The sequence below is a fragment of the Egretta garzetta genome, unplaced genomic scaffold, assembly GCF_000687185.1.
Source record: "Egretta garzetta isolate BGI_Z169 unplaced genomic scaffold, ASM68718v1 scaffold549, whole genome shotgun sequence".
Classification (NCBI taxonomy): Eukaryota; Metazoa; Chordata; class Aves; order Pelecaniformes; family Ardeidae; genus Egretta; species Egretta garzetta.
Window position 1 is genome coordinate 324,529 of NW_009260840.1, and position 24,191 is coordinate 348,719.

Below are 24,191 nucleotides of genomic sequence, written 5' to 3' on the forward strand. Positions count from 1 at the left end.
TCTTCCGATTACCTGGCAGGCTCTGGAACTTGCACGGCGCAAGCTCCTGCGCTCGCTTAGGAGCTGGGCAGAGGGTCCCAGATCCAAGATTACAGCCCAGTTCCCCACTCCTTTTCTTCAGCTCAGTCCCAGTTTTGGACCCTGTACCCTGGTTCTTTGGCATGGGCCAGCATGGAGCAGCTCAGCAGCAGTGCTGCCCGGCGGAGAGCTGCGAAAATGCTCTCGTTTAATGTGTGCAAAGGAGAAAGTCTCTCACTTTTCTGTCTGCTTGAACTTTTCTTTCTCTGATTCCGTTGTTTCTGGAGTGTCCCGTGTCACAGCGTGTGAAGTGCTGAGTGCTGACCCCGTGCAGCGCCAGCCCCTCGCTTCACAAACCCTCGGGGCGCTGCTCCTCCCGCACCTCCCTGTCCCACTGCCTTCAAACACCTTTCTCCATCGCTCTGGGATGGCTGCTCCTGGCTCCCCCCCCCCCCCCCCCCCCCCGCGGCGCCCGGTCCAGCGGGAGCAGGATGGGGCCCCGGCACGGGGCTGTGGCGCAGGGAGCAGCGTGCGGTGGAGCTCGTGCGAAGCTGCTGCCGGCGTTGCCCCCCAAAGCAGCAAGCTGATCCAGCACACATTTGAGCAGAGCATGCGCTTCGTTTTGCAGCCTGCAACAGATCTGGGACAGAAGATGCTTTTCCCCATGCCCCCTTTCTCCCCCAACGTTTAATACTTTGCACTTCTGACCCCCGGATCTTGTCCTTTTATTTGATCTAACAAAACAGTGTAGGAGCCCTCCTCTGCAGATTGAGAATTCCCATTTACATCAGCTGAATACCGTTGGGCAGGAACAGGAATAGTCCATTCAAAATTACTTTGAAATCACAAACTTATTTGAACTTTACTGGAGCTTTTAGTTTTACAGAGTTTAGAAACTAATAAATTATGTAGCAGGGCTCATGAAAATCTACCCGAGTCCGTTTATCCAAAAGAATATGCAACATTTTGGGTTTGCAAGAAAATAAAAATAATTGTTTACACATGTTCAGGAGTCATTGGCAAGCATATAAAACTGATGGTTAAGGGGGCGAACATGTCAATAATTGCACTTTAAGAGAAAGAGAGAGGCAAACAGGCGAGCGTAGTGAGAAAAGCAGACAGCCCACTGATCTGGCCTTGCTATTATATCAAATGTCACTGCTGGATCGCACCCTCCACTCGAGAGGAGCCCCGTCACTTAACAACCCAGCCCCGCTCCTGGCTTGGTAATTTAAAACCAGAGTTTCAGAGCAGAGTCAAGGATTTGCTGCCTGGTTGTGTGGTTGTTGTTGTTGCCGTCGTTCTTGCGTGTGTGATTGTGTTGATGAAGCTGATGGCAAGTCAGGAGGGTGTGGGTTGTGGCGGGTGATTCCGCTGGGTTGCGAAGATGCTTTTGCAGCAGGATCTTTGCTGCTGAAACCTGAGAGTACACGGAAAGGGAGAGAAGTGCTAGTGTTGCATTGAAGCGGCTCTGGTTTTGGAGCAAGCGGGGATCGGTGCGGTCCTTGGCTCCTTGAGATAATTTCAGGGTGGGAGGTGATAAGGCGGAGGGGATGGCAGGGAAGAGAGGGTCTGCGTTTCCTTGGAATCCCCTGGATGCAATTAAGAATTTCAAAGGTTTTCATGTGCACAGAAACTTCTTTTCCTCCAGAATGACCTTGCCTTTCTTTTCCTTGCCCACCATCCAGTCCTACCTGCCAGTACTGAAGCTGAATTTCGAGGGCTGGGCGATGGGGCTGTGCTGGCTGGTGGTCATGGCACCGTGATGCCAGGGTGTCTGTAGGTCTCTTGGCAGCCTCGTGCCTTCATGCTTCTCCCAGCTGCCATGTCTCTGGTCCATGACCGTCGTGTTGGCCAGTCTGTGCCATGCTGGGTCTGTGCAAGGGGCTGGCCATGGGGACAGCCACCTCCCCGGTGCTTTCTTGCAGAGTTGGGGGCTGAAGCCCCTGTTCTGCGTTGAGCAGCCATGGGGGCTGAAGCCTGCAGGGACCCCAGCTCTGGGCACAGCGTTTCCCATCTTGGCCGCTGCCTTTGCCGTCCTCCCATGTGCGGTTGTTCCCTGCCCTGTATTGGTATCACCTATGGCCTCTGTGGTGGGACCACGATCTGGTCAGGGCTGCGAAACACGCGGGGAATGCAAATAACACATCCTATGCTTGGCTCGCTGCCGTGCTCCCTGGATGCCTCCACTGTGGATGGAGCTACTGTGGGCAATTAACTCAGAAAAGGTCTTTGCCCTTTCCAGCTATACCAACAGGTTTCACCCTGCCTTCTTCAGACGTGGGGGAGCCCGTGAGGACTCAGAGCTCGTCCTGGAAAGGATCTTTGTGTTGTGAACGCTTCCAGCTTCCACACTGTGTTTAACAAGCGACCTCCTGGGATTTGCCCAGTCTGGTCTCAAAACATCTGAAAATTATTTGGGGCCACTTCTCTGGCTCTTTGGGCTGTGTTTGCCTCCCTCGGCTAAAAATCTGTGCCCTCACTGAGGGCAGCGATGCTGGGCCTGTCTCTGGGCTCCGCATCAGGTGGCCGAGAAGTCGTGTTGTCCTCGACAGAGACCTCCTGCAATTGCTTAACGAGTGGATGTGGTTTATGTGCCCTGATGGAAAAATCGCTTTATATAACCTCCCCTATGAAAGGAAAGGGAATAAAAAATTCTGAGCTAGTAAACTTTACTGCCAGCAAGATGTTGGGCCTGTTACAGCCTATTCTCCTCTTCTTTAAATGTAAATTTTTCTGGATGCCCTAAAGAGCCAATTTGCACTTTACTGCAGTGTAGTGCTTTTCTCCTTAGGGTCTGGGTCAGCCTCAAGGAGATTTAAGGGGGCACCAGCTGGATTTTTAGGTTGCCAATTTCATCAGCCCGAAACCTCTTATAATCTGCTGGGGAACATCTTTCAGGTCCAGCTATCTCTTCCTTCCATATCCTTCCATTTGCAGAATGTTTTTCTTAAAAAACCCAAACACATCACTGAAAAAAGAGGAGCCATTTTTTGTAGGGCTGTCCCAACCCACGCTCAGGTTTTTGGTCCTAATATTAACCTGCATCCCACTAGAAAAACCTCTGGTCCTGCGCCCATGGGACTGCAGGGGCATCTTCTTTTGGCTTTATTGAAGCGGAACTGGAGTGGCTCTCCTTGGTGATGGTAAGGCTCACCGGTGGGTCGCTGCTGATTTATGCTGTGTTATGCTGGGAATGAACAGGGTAAATCAGGACAGGGCAAATTTCTGCTCACGAGAGGCAGTTTGCGGGTGGGAGTCGTGCTGGTGGCGTGACAAGAGAAGAGCAGGGGCTGCCTGGGTCTCCCTGCCGCTGCTCCCGGCGATGCGGCGCTGGGAGGAGCAGGGTGGACCTGACTGCTCCTGCAATCTCTCGCCTTGCCACCAGCTCAGACCGGGCCCTTGGCAGGTCATTTCATCTCCCTGTGATTAATGTTCCCTGTCTAGAACGGGAGTAATAATACGGGCTTCATCTGTCGGGACCGCGTGCTCCCGGGGCAGGGATGGCCCTGCTGGCTGGGGGTCTGGACAGGGGCCAGGAGGATGAGCTTGTGATGTGACTGAGGTCCTTTGCCATGGATGTCACCGCTAATTAAAGCGGTGAGATTAGCTGCTGTGTTTTTCAGAAGCACAGGAGGGAAAGCCAAAATCACGTTTCCCAAATGGAAAAAGGACAATGCTAGGGTATGAGCAAGTTCTTTTGAAGCTTTGAACATGAATCACAGTGTCAAGTAAAAAATAATTAAACGTATTTTTTTTTTTAAATGTACTTCAAAGTGTCTTTTAAGCTTCCCATTAATTCGAAGTTCTTTCTCTCAGTGCTAAATAAATCTCTTGGTTCAAAAGCACAAGTGCTAATTGGTTTCTCTGAGTATGCCTGTCTGCTTGATCAATAGGGGAAGCAGTTTTTGTTAAATATTTGCACATATAGTCACATATTGTATTGCTCAGGGAGATGGTAAATGTTTCTCAAAAGGCGACTTGTAGAATGAGGATTCCAATAATTTCCTTGTGGCCTTTATGTCAGAGCTAATAACGCTTCCTCCTCCGTCCTTTTGCAGAAAGCAAAGCAATTTTCCCTTGTGCACTGCCCAGCGCAGCCTGCCGGCGTTGAGCCAAGCGGTCTGTCCAGCTGCCGGCGTAACACCCCTGCCTCCGACGACAAACTTATGGAGAGGGACGGGGCTTTCAGACTCCCCGAGTGAATATGCACAGCCTCGGTGATTTCCTCTTGGTCTCTCCCAATTAATTGCACTTCTACTGTTTCCATGTGCCTTCGGAGTGTCGTTTACTTCCAACTTTGCAGCATCGTTTCCGTGCCTCGCTGCTAACTACAATTGGTTATTTATGCTAACGGAGTTGGGTCCCTTTCTTCCCCCGTTCCCTCCTTGCTTTGTATTTGCTCTAGAGCAAATGCCAGGAGGCTTCTCGTCCCGCCATGGAGATTGTGCTGTGAGTGCCCCTGTCCCTTCGTCACCCATCCTGAGCATCCCTGGGAGGCAGGGCTCTGCGTTCAGAGCCTGCCCTTGAGACCTGGAGCCCCACAGTGCCAATCTTGGAAGGCCAAATCATAACATCCCTGTTTGAAGCCCGATCCTTGAAAACCACTTTTAATGCAAATAATTCCATGGTTACAGCCAAACGGATAAAGGGGGGGTCTGTAGAAGGGGACGAAGAAGTTGTAAGGCACCCAGTTTCTGCTGTGCCTTGCAAGTGGCTCTCTTGGGAGCAGCAGTGCGCTGGCCATGTGGATCTTAGGTTGGGCTGTTTGTGGACCAGTTTTTCATACCCATTCCTGGTGGTGTGCACTATCCCAGGCCCTCGTTCTTTTTTGAGAATGCTTCCAGGAACACGGTGCCCTGTAGAAGCACAGCATTGAGAAGGATGTCCTTCTCACCGAGCCCTCTCTGTGCCCCCAGTTAGGCCATGGGGCTGAGGGCCGTAGGGAATAGTGCTGGCTTCAAAGTGACCTTTGGCTGGGGAAGAGCCCGTGGTTGCTTCCTCAGAGCTTGGTGCCTGCTGGGGACCTGCTGGGCTGCAGTGCCACGGTGGTGCAGAAGCATGCTCAGGTCAGCTTGCCAGCTTGGCTCTTGCCGGCCATGCCACCAGTGACTTAACCTATTTGTGGGACTCAGGCATTTGCCCCCTGGAAGACAGAGCCTGTGTTTTTTGCAGAGTGGGATACTGAGGCCCTAAGCTCATTTTTTTTTTTTAAGGGAATTTCGGATCTATCTATTTAACAATGTGCACAGGCAACTCTAGGATGCCTAATGTGTCCGTGGTGCCGGGGAAAGGCATATGCCTGTCTGCATCTTTCAGCATCTCAGTATCTGGGGGAAAGACAGACTGTCTGAGTTGGCATGGGAAGACCATGTTGGGGTGAAAGATAGAGCTTGGCTTCTCCCAAATCCCCAGATGGGGTGGGCTTGCTTCTCCCCATGCATCTGCTTTTTTTTTTTTTGTCGCCTGGCCCTGAAGCCCCAGGAAAGTGGCAGTGGGATTTCTTCCAAGGTCAGAAAAGCATCCGTTGAGGAGGAATTTGGGTGCTTCTGGACACTGCGAAGTGTCCACAGGTTACAAATGAGTTGCACGCTGTCCATCGCACAGTGTCACACCTTGAGGCACAATCCCCCTCTTGACTGCAGCCCGAGGAGACCCCAGGACCAGCCAGTGTCCGTCCCCACCCCGGCATGCATCGGAGGGCGCTGGTCCTAATTATGAGTGTCACCACTTCTGCTGCTCGAGCAGCCTGGAGTTAGGATGCAGACCGAATGTTTATGGAGGTAAACATGATTATCTCCAATCACAGGCCTTAATGATGGTTATTATAATGACAGCTATTGTGGGAAGGGCATGTAATTATGTTGATTCTTCCTTTTATTGTACGTATAATAATAAGCTGTTTTATCTAAGAGTACAGGGGAGCTGGGGGAAGATGGGGCATTTATTTCATTAGGGATTTTTTTTTTCTGGTTGCCTGTTAGGCTAAATCCTGAAATCTTGCTCAATCTTGCCGAAGTCAGAAGTCCCCCTTGGTTCAGCGGGGGAGTCAGGCCGCCAGGGTCCTTATCCCACTGAAATCCCAGGAGCACCCATGCAGGGAATGGGGCCCCGGCGTGGTAGGTGCTGTTGAGACTCTGGCCACTTTGCAGAAAAATGCAGAGCATTCATCTAGTTCCTTCATTTTCACAAAAAAAAAAAAAAAAAAAAAAAAGTAATTGATGGGTTTGTGCTGGCTGTAGTCTAACTTGCGGAGAGGACCCCAGGGCTATCTCATAAAAAAGAAGTCACGGTGAGCGATAGATCACTGAGATGGCTGGAGCTAGCCTGACATTTTAAGACTTAATGGGTTAATAAAGTGTGTGTTTTAGGTGTCTGTCACTAAGTAGAGTTTGTCCGTTCCCTGCACACCCTCATACCTTGACAGCAGTACCTTTGACCCGCCGTGCGCTGCCCCTGCCGCCTTTGTCTGCTCCGTCCATCTGCCTCGGCTCAGGTTGCACTCAATGTTTATCCCCCGTAATCCAATTTAAGTTGCTGTAGAAAGCAATGGGGATTTACAGAAAGAAAGAAAAAAAAATCTCACTGGGTTTGCCGAGTAGAAGAGACAGGCTTTTTTTTTCCCCTCTTCTTTTGCTGGGGGATAACTGCCTTTCTCATCTCTCTTGGTTTTGCCATGCATTAACGATCTGCCCTCCGCTCTGTTTTTGAGCCTGGTGCGGTGGGATCTGTGTCAGGGATGGGCAGTACAAAGACTGTGCTGTGGCCGGTGTTTGCCAGGAGAAATTGCCCACGTGCATCCCAATTCTGTGAGCAGCTGTGGAGTCGGTCCCCCTGCGCCCGTGAAAGAGGGGAGAAGCTGTATCGCAGGTTTGAGCGGCTGGAAACCTCCACCCATCAAGGGGCTGTTGCACAGGGGAGTTGTTAGAAAGGTTTTCTCTGTATTTGGGTGAAATTGTAGTTTTCTTACGCTGTTGGAATTTCTTCTCCGTTGCTCTTCTTTAAAATAAAAAAATAATAAAAAAATTCACCTCCACCCCTGCATTTATACCCTTCAAATGTTTATATGGCTCCTGTTTCTTCGTCGTTTTTTGCCTTTTGGGTCAGCGTGCATTTTGGGCTAATCTTTAAACAATAGCTCTATTTCCGTCATCTTCTGTAGTGTCTAATAAGGACTGTATAGCAAATTATACCCTAAAAAGGTGTGCTGGACCAAGTGAAGCATAACACGCCAAAGACATAGTGTTTAAATGTTCTGTTGGCAAAAGAAGTAAATTAGTATGTATCTGTATGAGGGGAAGCAAGGGTTTGCCTATTGTCGGTACAAATTCTGCAGTAACTTATCTCTGATGGACCTCGTTTAGCGTAATTGCTTTGCAAGAAACCTTTTGTGTCGATGAGCCAGAACATTGTGCATTTGTATTTCGGTGCTTAACTTGCTCTTCATTAAGGACTGAATAGCACCATCCTTTGCCTGTTACAGCGTGAGAGAGACCCAACGCCACAGAAGGGCACGGTGTTGCATGCGAGAGGCAAACAGCCTCCCGCCCTGCCAAGCGGGGGAAGCGTCGTGAAGATGCTGGTGGCAATATGGTCTGAAAGGGGAGCTGCTGATCCCCCTCTTCACCCCCACCAGCTGTGCTGCAAACGGGTCTGGGGCACGGCGCAGCCCCCTCCCTGCCTGGTTCCTTGGGGGAGAGGAGCAGATTTCTTAAACTGGTGTAAACTTCTGCTCCTAGGGCGGGAATGGCTGATGGGAAGTAAGCGCTGCCCCACGCTTGTGCAAGTTTTTGTTCTGTATTGCTCTTTCCTTGCAAAGGGAGGTGAAGAGGCAGTCTTCGGTGGGGTATGAGGTGGAGCTGGGGTTTGGCAAGCCACCAGAGGGGTGCGCCTGCCCATCCCCTTTGCTGGAGTCTCCAAATGCAGCCTCGAAGGTCTGTGCCTTTGGAAACTGCACTCCGAGATTTTGACAGCAAAGCCTTGGGAGGCAAAGCATGCCCAAGGGTTTCGTGTTTCTCTGAAACACTTACACCCTGTAGCCCTGTTGTAGCCCACTCTATCCAAAATGTTTTCATCATCCCCCGTTTGCTGCCGTAGCTCTTGCTGCTTCTTGTGGACACACTGCTGACTCTGTCCTTCCCTCTTCATTTTAGATTTTGGCCATTCCTCTGAACTGGCATTTGTTGTGGAGCCTAGCGATGACATAGCTGTGCAGGAGCAACCCTTGATCCTCTACTGCCAGGTGGAGGGCATCCAGCCCATCACTATCACGTGGCGGAAGAATGGCGTGATGATCGTGGACAGCGAGAATGCCTTCATGTTGGCCAACGGGTCGCTCTACGTCTCCCGCTTCCAGAGGGTTCGGGGAGATGGGTCCTCCGATGAAGGCGAGTACGACTGCATGGCGCAAAACCACTACGGGCTGGTGGTGAGCCGGAAGGCGAAGATTCAGGCAGCGAGTAAGTTTATGGGCATCGTCCCACCTGCACCTCATGGGGCAATCCCACACAGGGCCCTGGCTTTGCTGGGAAGTGGGAGGGCAGCGTGGAGGGTGCTGGGTGTTCAGGGAGGGAGGATTAAAGAGGGCAAAGAGAAAAAAAGAACGTGGAGCTGATGTAGGGATCTGGCTGGCATCTAATCTCTGTAGCTGTCCAGGTGTGAAAGAAGAGCTAATCAGCCTTCTCAGGGGGAGAAAACTAAAAGCCACCTTCTAGCAGTAAATTCCCCGTCTCGGAGGTGTAAGTTATGTTGAAGTCATGCAGTGAAATAGTCCGTGGTTTGTGTATCTCCTGCGGTGGGTTTGGAAGCCCCTCTGCTTTGCAGCACGTCTGGGCTCTGCTTGGCAGGCAACGCTTTCCAAACCATAGCAAAGACCTTCTGAAGGTCATGGTTTCTTTCATTTTGTTACTTAAGGCAGGCAGTGTGGAGGCAGCAAGGTCTTATTTACTACCCAGCGTGGCAGTGCCTTTGGGGGCAAGGCTAACAACACCAGACAGATTGTCTGGTGGGGGAGCCTGGAGGAGGACAGAGATGAAAATGTCAGTGAGGAAATGAAATTTAAGGGTGGGGGAGGAAGAATTACAGGGCAGGCTGTGACTCCAGCCCTGCACAGTATCAGGCTTAGCCCGTTGCATTGCCATGGCCATGGCCAGAGCGGTTGGTCCTGTTGGGTCTCCTGCCACACAGGCTGCTGGGTTCCCTCTTGCCAGCTCTGTTTGTTGGTGTGTATTTGTCCTGGGACTGATGGCAGAGCTGAGGTGTCGTGGTGGCTTCTGTCCCTGTTGTGTTGGTGGCCAGCTTTGCCCACAGGCTTTCTGTGGGCTCGGGGGGTGCAGCTGCTAATCCTTTTTGCTTTCAACCAGAAGTCGCTGCTGGGTACAATTTATATACGGGTGTGAGGATGGGTGTCTGGTACAGCCCCGAGACCTGGCCAAATGCTGGCTTGTTAAATAAGCTTTACTGAAGGGTTCTCCAACTTGTCTGGGATGGCTACCACTCTTCTTTCTGTGCAAGCCACTTACTACCACTTCTGTTGCATTTGCAAATAGCACCGTGATTTTTTTTTTGGTGCAAAGCAGGATAAGTCTACGGCAAAGTCTGGGGCCAGAGTCTCCTGGCTGTGCTCCCCGAACTGGGGGGCCTTTTGGCGCGCTGCCGCCCGCTCCCCGCAGCGCCGGGGCCGGCTGGCAGCCCACCAAGGGAACACTCCAGCCCTTGTGTATAACAATCCCCAAGTGCATGAAGTGGCCATCTGCAAACCTAGCTTTTCAGCAGTGTAAGAAGTGACATTGTCCAGGAGCCAAGGGCTTTGGGTCCATGCCAGATTAGCAGCTGGATCTCAAACTTGTCAGTCTTGTGGTGCTAAACCTTGGAGCACTTTGGGTGAACGGCTCTGGCATTTATGAGCGGGGAGCTGGCTGACGCACAAGCACAATGTCAAACTTCTTGGACCTGTAAACAGGAGACGTGAGAGCTGGAGGAATTACCTTTGGGACAGTGGATTGTCAATAAACACTGTTATCTCGGTTCCTGCATCAATATGTATGTGATGTGCTGTGTGTCCCTGAGTAGCATTTCCTTTTGTAGCTGTAGTTTCATGTGAATCAAAATTAAAAAGAGATCGTGTTGAAAACGCTCTAGACTCTGTTCTGGCTTCAGGCTTGGTTTCTTGCCAGCCCTGAGAAAAGGTCTGGGTGAAGCCAGCACAAAACGTGGAGCACCTGGCCTCAATGCCACAGGTGCCTGTGGATAATGGGAATAAAACGGGATGTTGTGGGCGAATGTAACCTGCTGCTCAGGGCGAGCTGCCCCGCTGTGCCTGAACCGCAGGAGCATGCGCTTGCGCTTAGGACTGGGCTTAAACATAGATGAAATCTCCTAAGAATGAATCACAGTTGTGCCCTCGAGCCCCCATGTCTCAGGGTGGTTACACAGAAGTAATAGTGATTTTCCTTGCCCCGAGTCCCAATAAGCGAATGAAAAGAGGAGGGGGGTAATTATCCCCATTTTAGAGGTGAGGGGACCATTCCATCGAAGAAATGGGTGCTGGCTGCCTGGAAGGAAAGAAAAACCCAACGCTAAGCAGACCTTTGCGAAGCAGAGTAAATACTGCCGGTGGGTAAAACCTCGTCCCCGTGCTGATCTCTTCTTCCCTCTGAGCCTGACATCTGAACACAAAAGCGAAGGAGAAATAAAAACCTTTCACAAACAAAAATCTTGAAAGTTGATCAAGGCTGTGCTACTGAGGAATAAAAGGGATCTGACAGACCGGAGCCCCTCGAGAGCTCTGCTGCACTTTTCGCTGTCTTCAAAGGCAGGCTGTTAGTCTCATATCACCGTTACAGACCCTGGCTTTGTATTATTGCTTGGAATATAATCTTCTTGGCTCAGAGGAATGTACATATTTGCATTCAGGAAATGTGGGCTGGATATCATATTTTTATGTTTCAAATTTACTTCAACACTTGGCATTGAGTAAAATTTAACTGGAAGAATATGCTGCTCTCGCCCACTGTGCATGTGGCCCCGACGGGCTCGAGGTGCAGGCAGTTTCCCCGCGGAGCGGGCACTTCTTAAAACCTTCCTCCTAAATAAATTTATTTATCTAAAATTCAGGGGGATTTCTGGATGTCATCACTATTAACCAAGGGTGCTCAGTGGAGGGAAGCGGACCTTGGCTGGTTTGCAGATTGGCAGGTCAGGTGCTAAACACATTGATAATATTTTTGTAGCATAACCTCCTTTTGAACAAGTACAAGTGTGCAAGAAACCTACACGTGACTGAGTTGAGCGGAGGCCCTTGGCATTTCCACCCGCTGCCTAACACGCCGGCTGGAATTTTTTCGGTTGCTGTTTCTGTGTCTGTTCGAACCCTGGTGTGTTAGTTTAAAAGGTTGTGGAATGCAACATGTTTTTATAATTGGATCAGGTTCTTGAATACAGATCTTTTCTTTCTCCTAATGATGGTTTCATAATTTTGCTTGACTCCAGGCTGTCTTAATTAAAATGGGTTTCGTAGGCAGAGTGCTCTCTGGAGGCACTGCTTGGCTGGGTCTTCGCGGGTCTCTTTGAGGAGCTGTATTTCCCTTGTGCGTGCCAGAAGCTGATGCACACCTTTGCTGTTGGTAGATGAAGATAACCTCTGAACAGTAGTACAGTCCGCTCCTTCGGAAGGTGAGCTCCCCAAAATGCAGCCGCCTTTCTTCTCACCAACCCCCCTTTGCTTAACTTGACCTTACTTGACTCTGATTGTGTTGTCTCATGGCATTTCCAGCCCTTTTTGCCGATGCTGTAATCTGATGGAGCTGGCTCCACATCATCATAAATCACAGCCCGGCTGGTGGAGTAAGACCCATTGATTATATCACTCAATAACAAGCAGTTACCACTAATTGGAAATCACCATCAAACTGGGTATCGGATCAGGCTCTGCACGTATCCGGCTTGAGAGTAGCAATTTTCCCTGTTTGATCTGATGCTATAAAAATTAGGAAAGAGGGAAAGTAAGTCAATCAAGCAACTTGGAGCCAAAGAGGTTTCTTGAAGCTTGGTGGAATGGACCTACCCAATATTTGAAGTACTGTGGGACCTGAGAATAGCTCTGGAGGTATCTGGGCTTGTAACGGTGCTTTCCTGGTCGTGTCTTGCTGCGGGGGGACTGTATTTGTAGCCAAGCTTAGCACCACATGGCCCTTCTCTGCTCCCTTACCCCCTTCCCTTCTGCATCCCGCTGCAAATCCCACTCCTCCATCCCACTGTGCCTGGCTGTCCATGGCACTTACCCTGCTGGCAGGAGGGAAGGATGGATAGCCTGGGCAAGGCAGATGTTATGTCTCTTCTCCGCATTGATCCCTGCAGCCGGCAGCAGCTCCTTTCGCCCAGCCTGAGGCCGAGCACGCCCTCCCTGCAAACACGCTGGCTGCTGCGACCTCCAGGCCGTGGGTCTCAAGGTCACCTGCAAAGTAAAAAAAGGGGGGGAGGTCTGGTGCATGTGCATGCTTGCAAGTTGTTTTCCCTGCCAAACTGTGTGGCTAGGGGAGGCGGTTGGGAATCGCGGGGTTTTTAAAGCAGGAAAGATCTTCCCATCGTTTCAGCTCCTCTGCACAGAATATATTCAGGGTTTAACCTGCAGCCCCCTTTCCAGGCTCTGGGGTGGTGGGAAGAGCTGCTGAGCCCAAATAATGGCAGCATTTATAAGAGTGTAGAGACAAGAAGGAAGTCTAAAAGGATTAGGGAGAGACAAAGGGGGCTGATTATTTTATGGGTCACAATACAAGGCATTAGAGTGAGATCACAAAGGGATGTAATTACAAAAGAAGGCCATACTGGGGGGATCAAACCAGGATTAGAGTGGGAAATGTTTTTACACAGTTTTGTTCCACTCATTATGAAGTTAGCATTTTAAATTAAGGTTTAAATAAGGTGGCACCAAAGTTGTCACCAAGGTATTTCCTGGGCAGTGCCACTGTTTGGATGCAGATTGCGAGTCTCGGCTCAAAGCATCAAGGCAGACCTTAAACACGTGGGTTCGCAGTTGGTTTTCCTCGTGCGCGTACAGTATCCATATTGTCAGCAGAGCCCTACCTATAGCTTGCGCTTAGATCGAGTGAAGCTGTTTCCGCAGCTGGAGGCGGGATACGTTTGCGATGACACGTTCTAGTGATGTGAAACACGCGCTGGAGGTAAAGGTACGCGTCTACAGCAAGCACCCCGGTGTCAGTTTGCGGCTCTGGAGACGTGGTCGCATTACTCCCAGGAACTTTAGGCTAATGGTCGCTTGCATTTTATTGCTGTTTAACCCCTGGTGTTGCGTGCCAAGTTTCCTCCATCCACAAATAAGATTTTTTTTTTTGTTTTTGTTTTGTAGTTGTGGCTCTGCTTGCGTTTAATGCTCTTTCTTCTCAAACGCTGAGCGCCAGGGCTCAGTTCTGATGCCACTGATGTTTCTTTATTGCCTGAGCTTTGAATGCTCACGGCTCTTGGTAAGCCCACAGCAAGTTCTGGGCTTGCAGCAGTGGGTCTCGGAGGGGAAAAATCCCCATGAGGAAAGAAAAAGAAATTAAGTAAAGCAGAAAAACTGTGAGAGGTTTCCAGGGGATGGAAATGATGGGTGAGTGGGTTATTTCCCTCCATCAGCTCTTTTGGCTGCCTCTGGGACGTGCCGGCTCACGCGATGCTGTCTCTCACATATCTACTGTTGCAGTGTTTGGCCCTGTGTGTGCTGCAAAACAAATATACAAATATAGGAGTCACCGGGGGGAGAGCAGAGAGATTCAGCTGGGAATTTCAGTAGATTTGTGCGATTAAAAGAGTTTGTCACTTACCACCCACTGCATTTCAGTGTCTGCATGTACCAGCCAGCATTCATCCTGAGACTTGAGCACATTATAAGACCATATTTCTTTTGGCTGCTCATTTCTTAGCAGTGTGATAGTTATTTAAATATCATCTTGCACTTTTCCATGAGGCTTCTAACGTGGATGCGCCAACCTTAGCTCCGGCAATGTTATCTCTCATATAGGGGGTTTGCACTGCAGGCAGTAATGTCACTTAGTCATTTATAGAAAGCTCAGGGGAAATATATCAGAAGAATTTCATTAATGGTAGCACTGCTGAGTTATTTGTCTCAATTAACTCTTGGAGCACAGCTGAGGAAGTTCTGATGTCTCTGCAGCCCGCGCCTGTAGCACGAGGCTGCTCCTGAGCTCGCTGCCTGCGTTTTTAACCCAGGGTGATGCTCTGCCGGTACCTGCGCGGGCAGCTCTGCCGAGACAGTGCGGTGCTCGGCCTCGGGTGCTTTTACGCTGCCTGTTCCTCTGGCTGCTGCTTTGCTCCAGCCTCCCCTTGAAGCATGGGGCCAAGGCAGCTCTTTGCTTCTTTAGTCGTCTGCTTGCAGTCATCACCCCGGGATCTCGTCAGTGCTGTCACCTAGAGAGCTCTTTATCTGCTTAGGCTTGTCTCAGCTTAAGGATCTGTAATGCCTCTAGTTGCACGGTTGTTTTTCCAGTGGGCTGGTGGTGGCGTGATGGTTATACATGGCTTTCACTTCCATACTGCCCTACGAGGGTCCCAGCTGGCTGAGCCAGTCACCGTGCTGTGGCCACCGATACGTGCCTCAGTTTCCCCGCTCTGAACCCAGGGTGGGTTTGCCTCAGTGCCATCGTTTGCACACCCCTGTGAGCATCGGGGGCAAGTTGCTATTTTGTGTTTATGGGGGACCCACATTAGCTGGGGATAGTGTTTCTTCTCTGCAAGCCTGCCAAGAGCTCCCAGCTGGCTGAGCCAGTCACCGTGCTGCGGCCACCGATACGTGCCTCAGTTTCCCCACTCTGAACCCAGGGTGGGTTTGCCTCAGTGCCATCGTTTGCACACCCCTGTGAGCATCGGGGGCAAGTTGCTATTTTGTGTTTATGGGGGACCCACATTAGCTGGGGATAGTGTTTCTTCTCTGCAAGCCTGCCAAGAGGCAAAGGGTGCACAGTGCCGGGAAAAGGCTGGTGCCCGGGTGAGGAGGGGGCTGGTTTTCTGCCGCTGTTCATTGGCAAGGCTGTGAGTAGGAATCAATTTTCGGGGGCATTTGACCAGAGCAATCAATGCTCTTGATCTAGTGGGTAACCAGTGAGTTAAAGGAAAGCATCGCTGCATTTGCCTCGAAGCTCTGGTCATGGCTGTAACCCGCAGTTACTGAAAACAGCAAAATATGTAAATAAATAAAAAGCTTAGAAGAAGCTATAGAGAAAGATACCTGATTTTGCCAGGGCCATGTCTTTTGTGCTTATCCCTGCCCACAGCAGCCTGCCTGCTATGAGGTTGGGATTTGGGGACCCTGCTTTGAACGTTTGGAGCCTTTGGGTGCAATAGCGATATGAGCAAGGGCAGAGCTCACAAATTCCCTCTTACAGGTGAGTTCTGGCCTTGGGGGCCAAAGCTGCTTTCCCAGGGATGGCAGGATGAGTCCCGGGGAGAGCCGTGTCCGAGCTCCCCGACACCGAGGGATGCTGGATCCCTGCTCCATGCACTGCCTCTTCCGCTCCGGTTTTGGCTCTACCCACCGTCACAGCCCTGTTGCTGGGAAGGGAGTCTGCTCCCACTCCTCCTAGGCACAGCATATGGTTTTCAGAGAGGTTCTTGCTTTAAACCCAATTTTACAGTTGGGTTGACTGAGGCAAAAGGAGGTCAAACGATTCGCCTGAGGTCACTCAATAAGTGGCTCAGATTAAATCTCAACCCACGACGCTGCCCGTTCCCAGCGCTGGCTGTGCCGGCCGGACCAGATGGCCTTCTGAATGCGGCGTCAAGATCCTCGGCTTTTTCTCTACCTCATTGTTCTCCATTGTGGGCTTCTGAATGCAGGACCTTGAAAGTGAGAGTCATTTGGATTTGCGAGTCCAAGTTACTCTGTTTAATGACATGGATTTGCAGGAGAGGGTTTAAACACCCTGCTTTGCTACAGAGGTTTGAATTTTGCAGAGACTTACCTCTCTGCTTTGGTTTTCTGACACTAAGACTCTCTCTCTGCCCCAACCAGCTCAAATTGGTCCTTTACCCTTCCAGCTGCCCTGCTGCTTTCTCACCAGCTGCAGGGCTGCCCTGGCTTTGTACCTGCGTGGGTTTGTCCATCGGGCGCTCAGGCCCCCATCCCTGGGATGATACCCTGGGTGATTTTGCTGCAGCTTCCCCACCGCTCTGGTCTGTCCGTGCAGTTTGTGCCTTCCCTCTTAGCTTGGTCCTGGGATTGCGCAAGGGGGTCAGTGCACGGTTCTGCTGGACAGACGATGCCGTGCGTTTGGCTCTGGGAGCCTGCAGGCTCTGGTGTTAGCTTTGGAAACACAGTTGGAGATGCTGACATCTCCCTCCTGATCTGGTCTGGTGCCCCATACATCACTCCTGACAGTAGCAGGGGCCATGGGCGCAGTTAAAGCAGGGCGTTGGGTACCACGAGACAAGCTCCATCCTCGCTCCCTAAACTGAGGAGCTGCCTGGAAAAGCATGGCTCCGTAACCTCTTTTGGAAAGCAGGTGGACAAATCCTCGGGAAATGCAGAGCAGAGACCATCTGCCCAGGGAGCAGGGATGCTGGGGTAGCTGCTTTGCAGCCGCCTGCCTGGGGCAGGCTGTGGTCCTCAGGGTGGTGGGGAGCTCTCCTGCACCCACACATCCCTCTGCATCCAGCCTCCCGCGGGAGGGCCCGCACTTGGGACCAGCGCCACTCGCATGCCTCAGTAAGTTGGCACTTCTTGAGCATGCCTTGATTAATGGTGTTTTTTTGTCAGTCCTAAGAGGCCCCCATTATGTCCCTTTGATGCTGCATTTCGCACTTACCACTGTCACTGAGCTCAATGACTAATTTTCACAGGTCACAGGAGAGGGACAATGGATCAGGCCACGTTTGGAAGAAACAAATGAAATTTTGCTGCAACTGAGAGCACTAATTAAGAGTGAGGATCAATTTGGGTGTACAAAAGAGATAGTTTTAGGCTGCTGGTGTGTAAATGAGTGGCGGTGTTGCTGTAGCAGAAAAGGCTCCATGTGTTCATACTTCAGCTGCAGCATTGTACTCTGCTGCATTTGGTCAATATTTCTGTGCTTATTCATCGAGGGAAGAACCAAGTATTTTCCTGCCTGCTGTGCCCAGGAGGGTCAGGGACAGCAAACCTGCCGGATCGAGTCACGGTTGATCCCTATGAGATGGTTTTGGCCAGCAGCAGGAGCTTGTGTTTCTGCAGTGGTGTTGCTCATCTTGGAGCGTGGCACTGCAAATTGGCTGGTGGCTTTTGGGCGCAGTGCAGGGTGATGCCCATCCTCATCTCAGGCCATAGCTCGCCCTCCCAGGGATTGCACTGCTTTGCTGAGACTGCAGAGCAATGCTGATTTGGAGGAGGTGTCAAAGAGGGAAGGGGGAGAATGAACTCTCATCAACGAGGATTTCATGGGTGCAACAAGGAAAAGCCAAGGGTGCGCAGGCTGGGTTCATGGCTTCACTGAGCATTGAAAAAACGTGGTTCAGGTTTGTCCAAGTCTTCAGATAGAACAAAAAGTCAGAGCTAGTGTGTATTTGGGATGAGCTGGTTGCAAATGTCCAGGTCCCCAAGCTATGCCAGTTAAATCAGTTTGCAAATCATTTTGGTAGTAGAAATGCATCATGATTTATTTTTGGTTTGATTTGCCTCGGGCAGAAAGGTAGGAACATCGTCTGGAGTGTCCTCTTGCCAAGAGGGTTCCCAGGGCCTGTGGGGTTCCCATGAAGCAAAGGCTAAACAGATTTCAACCGAAACAGATTTCTGGTACTGAGCTAACTTCTGAAATGATCAGGCGGAGTGGCAGTCCCCTGGGTCCCCTTGTTACTTGGTGTGGTTTGCCCATTACCAGCTTTTTCCCTGCGGCTCAGCATCTTCCCCAGAGGGCAGTGGGATGTTCAGTCTCGGTCCAGGGGTTTGCTCTCATCCTGAGCTCTCTGCAGTGACATTGCCCTGAATGGCCAAGCAACGTGGCCATGTCCTTGTGGTCCTCGGCGTGGTGGCTTCTGCCAAGGTTGAGGGTACTTGCTGAGGCACTTTGCTCAGAGCAGCATCCATGTCGAGCTCGCCATGGTTTCCCATGGTAATGTGTAAAGCGGTGGGAGGGAAAGTCCTGACTGCGTCTTTCATTAGTGATCCTAAAGCTCAGGGTGGAGGAGAGGCAGGGCCCCATGGGGGTCAGCTCGAACTCTCTCTCAAAAAAAAAAAAAAAAAAGAGGGGAGAGAAAAGAAAAGTCTTTATAAAAATAATTTAAGTGAGCCTATAGGTAAGTTTGCCAGGCCTGAGGATACAGTTGGTTAGACCCCTTCTCCCTCCATCCCCACCCCAGCAGTGGGCTCTGCCCCGTCTCTCCTGTCGGCGGTGGGGAGCAGGAAGAGCAGCAACACTTGTTGCCCAGGCGAAAGAGGCTCTTTACCTGCTGGACTGCCCATTTGAAGGATGACAACAATTTTTTTATTTTTTTTTTTTAATTTTATGGTAGCCAAAGAGAAAACAGCTTGCTTGTTCCTTGGGACAGTCATGGGTGCTCTAGAACTTTGCAAGGGCTCAGGCTCTTCAGGTTCCCAGCACCTCTAAATGGCGGGGACCAGTCAACATCTTAAATACTAGTCAACATCTTAAATACAGAGCCTGGGTGCTGGTTTCAAGGATTCAGGCTCGACCATTTTATCTGAAGCAGTGTGGTGGCTGATGCCTTGGGAAGCCTGGCTCTGGTACTGCCGTCCTACGTGACCTTGGGCAACTCTCCCGATGCCCTTGTATCTCCAGGCATCAGGGATGGGGGCATTGGTGCTCTGGGTTTTGGGGGCCCGTCACCCGCAGATTGCACCGAGCTGGTGCGGGGAGCCCTGACCCCACTTGAAGCTGCCAGAGCTCATTATCAGCATGGGCAGCTTGTTCCCACCGCAGCCGGTCTGGGGATGCCGGTTGCCTCCAGGCGCGCTGCTCGGCACCGATTGCTCTGCCGTTGATCGGGGTTGAGGAGTTGGGATGCTGAGTGGACCCCGTGTCGCTGCCAGCTGACAATTTTCATGACGCTGGTGGGTCTGGCTTTTCTGAGACCTTTGAGCTTGTACCCAACCATCCAGGAACTAGCCAGAGGGTTCAGAAGTTCTTTTAGGGGAAGACAGAGGTGCCTGCATCGTATATTCGTATGCAAAAGCCCCTTAGACAATGAGTTTTAAAAGCCAGCGTGGGTATACGTAGGCAGGAGGTGTTTGTGTTTCTGTGCTGGGGAACACGTACCAGCCTTCTCTTCTAAAGCGTAGTTTGCATACGTTTGAAGCACCTCTGCGATTCATGCTGCCCCGTCCCGCGGGGGAAACGGGATTTGTTCTTGTACGGCTCCCTGCCCAAGGGGAGCCTGCTTCATTTTTCTTTTGCTAACTAGGTTCCCCCAAGAAAGAGAGATTACCTGATCTTCCAAAAGCATTTCCAATGTGCGGAGAAGTCTGGATGACTCACAACTTTTAATTAGCTCTCCTGACCGAGGCAAGGATCCCTCCCTCGCTCCCTTCCTTACAGAGAGGTGGTGATTAGAATTACAATGAAGATAATCCAAACTGTATGTGTAGGGTTTTCTGTAAGCGCAGAACAAAGCAGGACATCCATCTGGTGAGTGTGAGCCCATAATACCTTTCTGCTCATTTCTCCAGTGCAACAGGAGCTGCTTGGGACGGAAGCAGGCTCATTATTTTGGAAAGGCTTGCTGACACACAGAGCAGGGCTGGTTTGTAATCTCTGAGGCACTGAAACCGCTGCTCAGGAAGGAGCATTGCTTTTATTTTTAAGCCCACCTTTGTATTTTTCCTTGTTAAAATCTGCGGCGATGAGGGATACCAACCTCTTCTGAGCCTGCCATTAATTAGTGTATGAATGAGAGATGCCCTTAGTTTTAGCAAGGCTAATCAAAGCTGTAAGGGAGTTTTAAAAGGCACGACCCAGCAGCTGAGCTAAGCCTGTCCTGTGACAAACATCCCAGCAGCAGCGAGGAAATGCGTTAGCTGGAGACGACCTCCTTTTTGAATGATCCTATTTCCACTCACTTAAAATTTCCTTCTCTCTACTGGACAGAGCTCCTGCCTCAAAACTTTGGCATCCCTTTGTGCCCTGTATTTGCAGCGGGAGGCTCGCCGCCTGCCATGGGGTCTGCTTTCCCACGCTGTGCCCTGCAGCCGGCAGGGAAGAGGCAGAGTTTGCAGCAGAGAAATGCAATGTTGGGCCCTCGGCCACGGTGCTGCTGTGCTTTACGGTCAGCTGGGTTTTGCCAGGCTGCTCCAGCACGGTGAGAGGATGGGCGCATTGTGGCGGGGCTGCCTCGGCGAGAAAGGAACAACAAAAAGCCGTTGTGGAGGAGCAGCCGGCACACTGTGCTGCCGCTTGCCGCCATGCCGGCAGCGCAACGCATGCTTCAACTCCTGCCATGGCAACAAGTTCATCCTTAGGCCAGTACAACACTTGGCTGCAATGTGGCAAGGCGGCCAGGAGCCGGTCCAGCCTTGCGGCATCCTCAGAAGGACCCAGGGAGGCAGGAGGGATGGGGTTAGGTTTCGTGCCTGCAAGATGCTCAGCCAGCTGCAAAATTCAGGCTGCTGGTTTCCTATCCAAAAAGGACAAGCAAGGTGCTGGGCGATCTTCTTGGGATCCTGAGCTGGGCAGCACTGGTGTGCAGTCGTGATAGCTCTTGTTCTCCGATGCAAAGAGCTTCGGAAGGAGGACGGAGAGCCCACACCCAAGGAAATGTTGGTCAAGCACAAGGAATCCGTTCCTCTTATTAGTGCTTCAAGCACTAAAAAAATCCTCCCTGTGTGTCAGAGCTAGGTGCAGCATTTGCTTTGAAGGAAATGTCTCTTCAAGCTGGGATCCCGGCTGCCGAACTCGCCGCTGGCAGCCCCGCGCGAGCCAGGCGTGCCGGTGGGATGCAGCTGGTGCAGCTCAAAGGGAAAACATGATCAGCTGTTGAATGGCAGAGATTTGAGACGTCACGCCAAGGCTTCATGTTTTGTTTTTTCACCACATGCTGTGAAATTCATAGGTGGAATATTTCTAGAAAGCTACTTGGCTTCCTGTAGGAAAAGGGGGCGAGAAAGTGGAAAAAAAATAATGTACTATATTGACAGCTTCCAGCATTCAAAACCTGAGTCGAGGTGTCTTTCCCCTCCCAAAATCATAACATTTGTTCTGAATTCTTGATATTGAAAAATAACCAATTATTAGTTTCTTTAGGTTGTTGATTGACTTTTAGCTGTTGTGATCCACTTAAGTAATTTTTCTAGCATTTGTGATTCGTGGAGGGGAAAAAAAGCTTGAAAACACCTTGCTTTTACCATAACGAGAGCTAAGGTTGACACAGGTGTGAAACGCTGCAAGTTGGGGCTTCACGGCATTGCCAGACATCGCGAGGTCCTTGATGACATGATGAGAGCTGGAAAAGCTGAATAAACTGATGAGCTTCTTCTATTCTGGTCCCTTGTCATGTAAATAGGCTCCAATCTGCATGTCAGATCCCTTGGGTAAGGGAGTGTAATAACATTAAAAATAAGGCAGCAAAAACCCCAAGGTGTGCGTGTGTGTTAGCAATCTTTAAACAGGCAAAAAATACGCTTGGAGGAGTTGGGAGCGGGCGAGAGGGCTCCTCGTTACTGCTCTGCTTCTAATGCAAAAAGGTAACTGCCGCAGCTTTAGAGAAAGTACTTTAATGCTACATAAATATAATTGCTTCGATGAAATGTCTTTAGCCTCCTGAGGGAAGTTGTAGTCTGGTAAGCCTTTAGATATGAATGGACGACTCAGTAATTGCTATTGTTTCTGAGGCACATTAGGAAGGCCTAATGCTGATCACTTCTGACATGTTATGGAAGCGGCGTAATGGCAGTCCCATGCAGCGTGCAGGGGAGAGGGTATTAGTATGCATTTTGCAGGATGAAAAACTGACAAACGCTTCAGGACTGGAAGTTTTTTTCCTAATTAGATTGTGGGCTTGTGAATTTTGCTTTTTTTTTTTTTTTTTTTTTGCTTTTTTTTTCCCTGCTGGTATTCAGAGTGAAGGTATCTAATTCTGCAATTTAGGCTTTGGATAATGAGCTTGAAGGCAACATCTCCGAGGAGTGCGGGATTGATGGGTTAGTACATCAGCTCTGGTTGATGCAGTCTCCTGACACTGACAGGGTCCAAACCAGCTGGTTCAGAGAAAAGGGCAAGACATGGGTATTGAGAATAAGTTTGGTTTTTTTTTTTAATGCTGATTAGTAAAACATGGGATATTCTGGTACATGGGATGCGCTTCCATCTCTAGATTGGGAGCAGCTCTGTTTAAAAATCAGAATCTGGGCTTAAAGATCGTTCCTAGGAGATATCTTGGGTTGTCTTCTGATCTTGGAGACTGTAAGCATCCTGTTTTCCAGTTTTTCTTTATGGCATAAGGCCTGGAAAGGCTACCAGACTGTTCTGGCATGGTAAGCAGCTAGGCAGGAGCTGGAAGACCTTACGCCATCCTAGCAATTCAGGCTTTGGTGGCATTTTTCCTGAGAGCAAGTGAACCCAGGGTCCTGAGAGGCAGCAGTGTAGCCGGGAGGACTGGCATGTCCTTTGGGATATCAATGCGATTCTCGTGCTATCAGTTGGACCTAGGCTTATTCCTCATTTTCCACTGGGCAGTGTTTTTAAGTGTTTCTCAGTGCTCTTTGGCTGCAGGCGTGTTCCCTGGCAGAGACCAAGGCATGTTTGCAAAACCAGGGAGGTTTCCAGCCCTGGCTGGAAGAATTAAGACCAGCACTAGGGCCGTGTATGACAGGCAGCTGAGATCTCCCATCGCACCAGTACTCACTCATTACAGATTGAACCCTGCACGTGGCTGGATGGTCTGTAGGGGTTAGTCCATCTCCTGTGACTTATTGGAAGTGGCCTTGCTTGCCACTGTGCCATCATTTGCTTTGCTTTCTCTTAATGTACCTTCTTTCCACTGCTCTCCTCCAGGAGGTAACGTTACTCAGACTAAGTGAGACGTACTCCCTGTTTCCAGAGACTGGCCCGCTAGTCCCCAGAGTGGGGATTGGGATTGCCGTGGGATTGCCCATTTTACCTCTTGCCTCCACGTGCCGACTTGGACCTTGTCCGTGCCACCGGCTGCGTGCACAGCCTGGCTGCTGGACGTTCCTTCTGTCTATCGGCAGCTCCTATAATTTGTCATTGGTACTCAGAGCTGCAGAACTATTTTCCAGCTTTGTTAGCACTGACTTCTGTTCAGGAGTGGTATCAGTTTGTGGTTATTTTGTTGCTTGATCCTGCAAGAATAACTATCACGTAGTAGCCAAAAAGGAGATGAATTTCTGCCCTTGGGTTGCGTGGGTGTCTCCCCTAAAATGCTGCTCTCCTCTTGCCGTCCTATGTGCAGCTCCAGCTTCTTTTCCCAAGAGAAAGTCAGTCCCAAAATATTTGGGAGCTGCTACCTAAAAGGCCTGGAGAGAGCGAGCTTGGCAAGAGCTGGCTTTGTGGAGAAATAAAAAAAGATGGGGTTAAGGTCCTTTTATCGCTGCCCTGCCCTTGCGCAGGGACTGATGCAAACACAGTCTTCATCTCCGCTGCACCATTAGCATCCTATTACGAAACGAAAAGTAATAACTTACTGATGCTTTCCCTTGAATGTTTAGCCTCAAGTGGTAAATCTTGGTCTAACTTGGAATTTATTTTCATTCTGGAGGTTTTTTACTGCCTTCAGAAACTTCGCTTAGAAGAGCGAGATTTTATGGCTGTAAACTGTTTGGTTTTAAAGACTGTTTTTTTTTTTTCCCTTGGGCTTTTTTTTAAGGAAAATGAGAGGAGCCATGTAATCCTTGACATACAATAGATTGCCCCAGATTAATAACACACGATTTTTCACAGTGAACACAGTCCTGGCCCGCTGTAATTTACTCTCCATCCTGGCATGGTGTTAATTAGGATGAATGCTTACGTGAAAACTCCACATATGGCCAGTGCCAGCCTTCGTAATAAGTCGCCCCAAAAACGTGGGGAACGAGGGGTAGTGAGTCAATGGAAATCCCGACATAAATTGACTTTTTGTGTCCTGGCAGTGCTTGGCTCAAAGCCAATGACAATAAGAGCCCGGCGTGCCAGAATTCACAGGCAAATAACACTTTTCCACTGCAGCATCCTCAG

At 50.3% G+C, this 24,191-nt stretch overlaps 1 protein-coding gene across 1 annotated transcript in view; it reads left to right on the forward strand.

The window, feature by feature from the left end:
* The window catches only part of LOC104133676 (immunoglobulin superfamily DCC subclass member 3-like), a gene marked incomplete at its 3' end in the record, with an annotated part of 89,563 nt that overhangs the window by 5,701 nt on the left and 59,671 nt on the right, over nucleotides 1–24,191 (forward strand). The window contains exon 2 of the mRNA XM_009647110.1: nucleotides 8,172–8,477. Within this exon, the coding sequence (XP_009645405.1) occupies nucleotides 8,172–8,477 (306 nt within the window). The remainder of the gene's footprint in view (nucleotides 1–8,171; nucleotides 8,478–24,191) is intronic.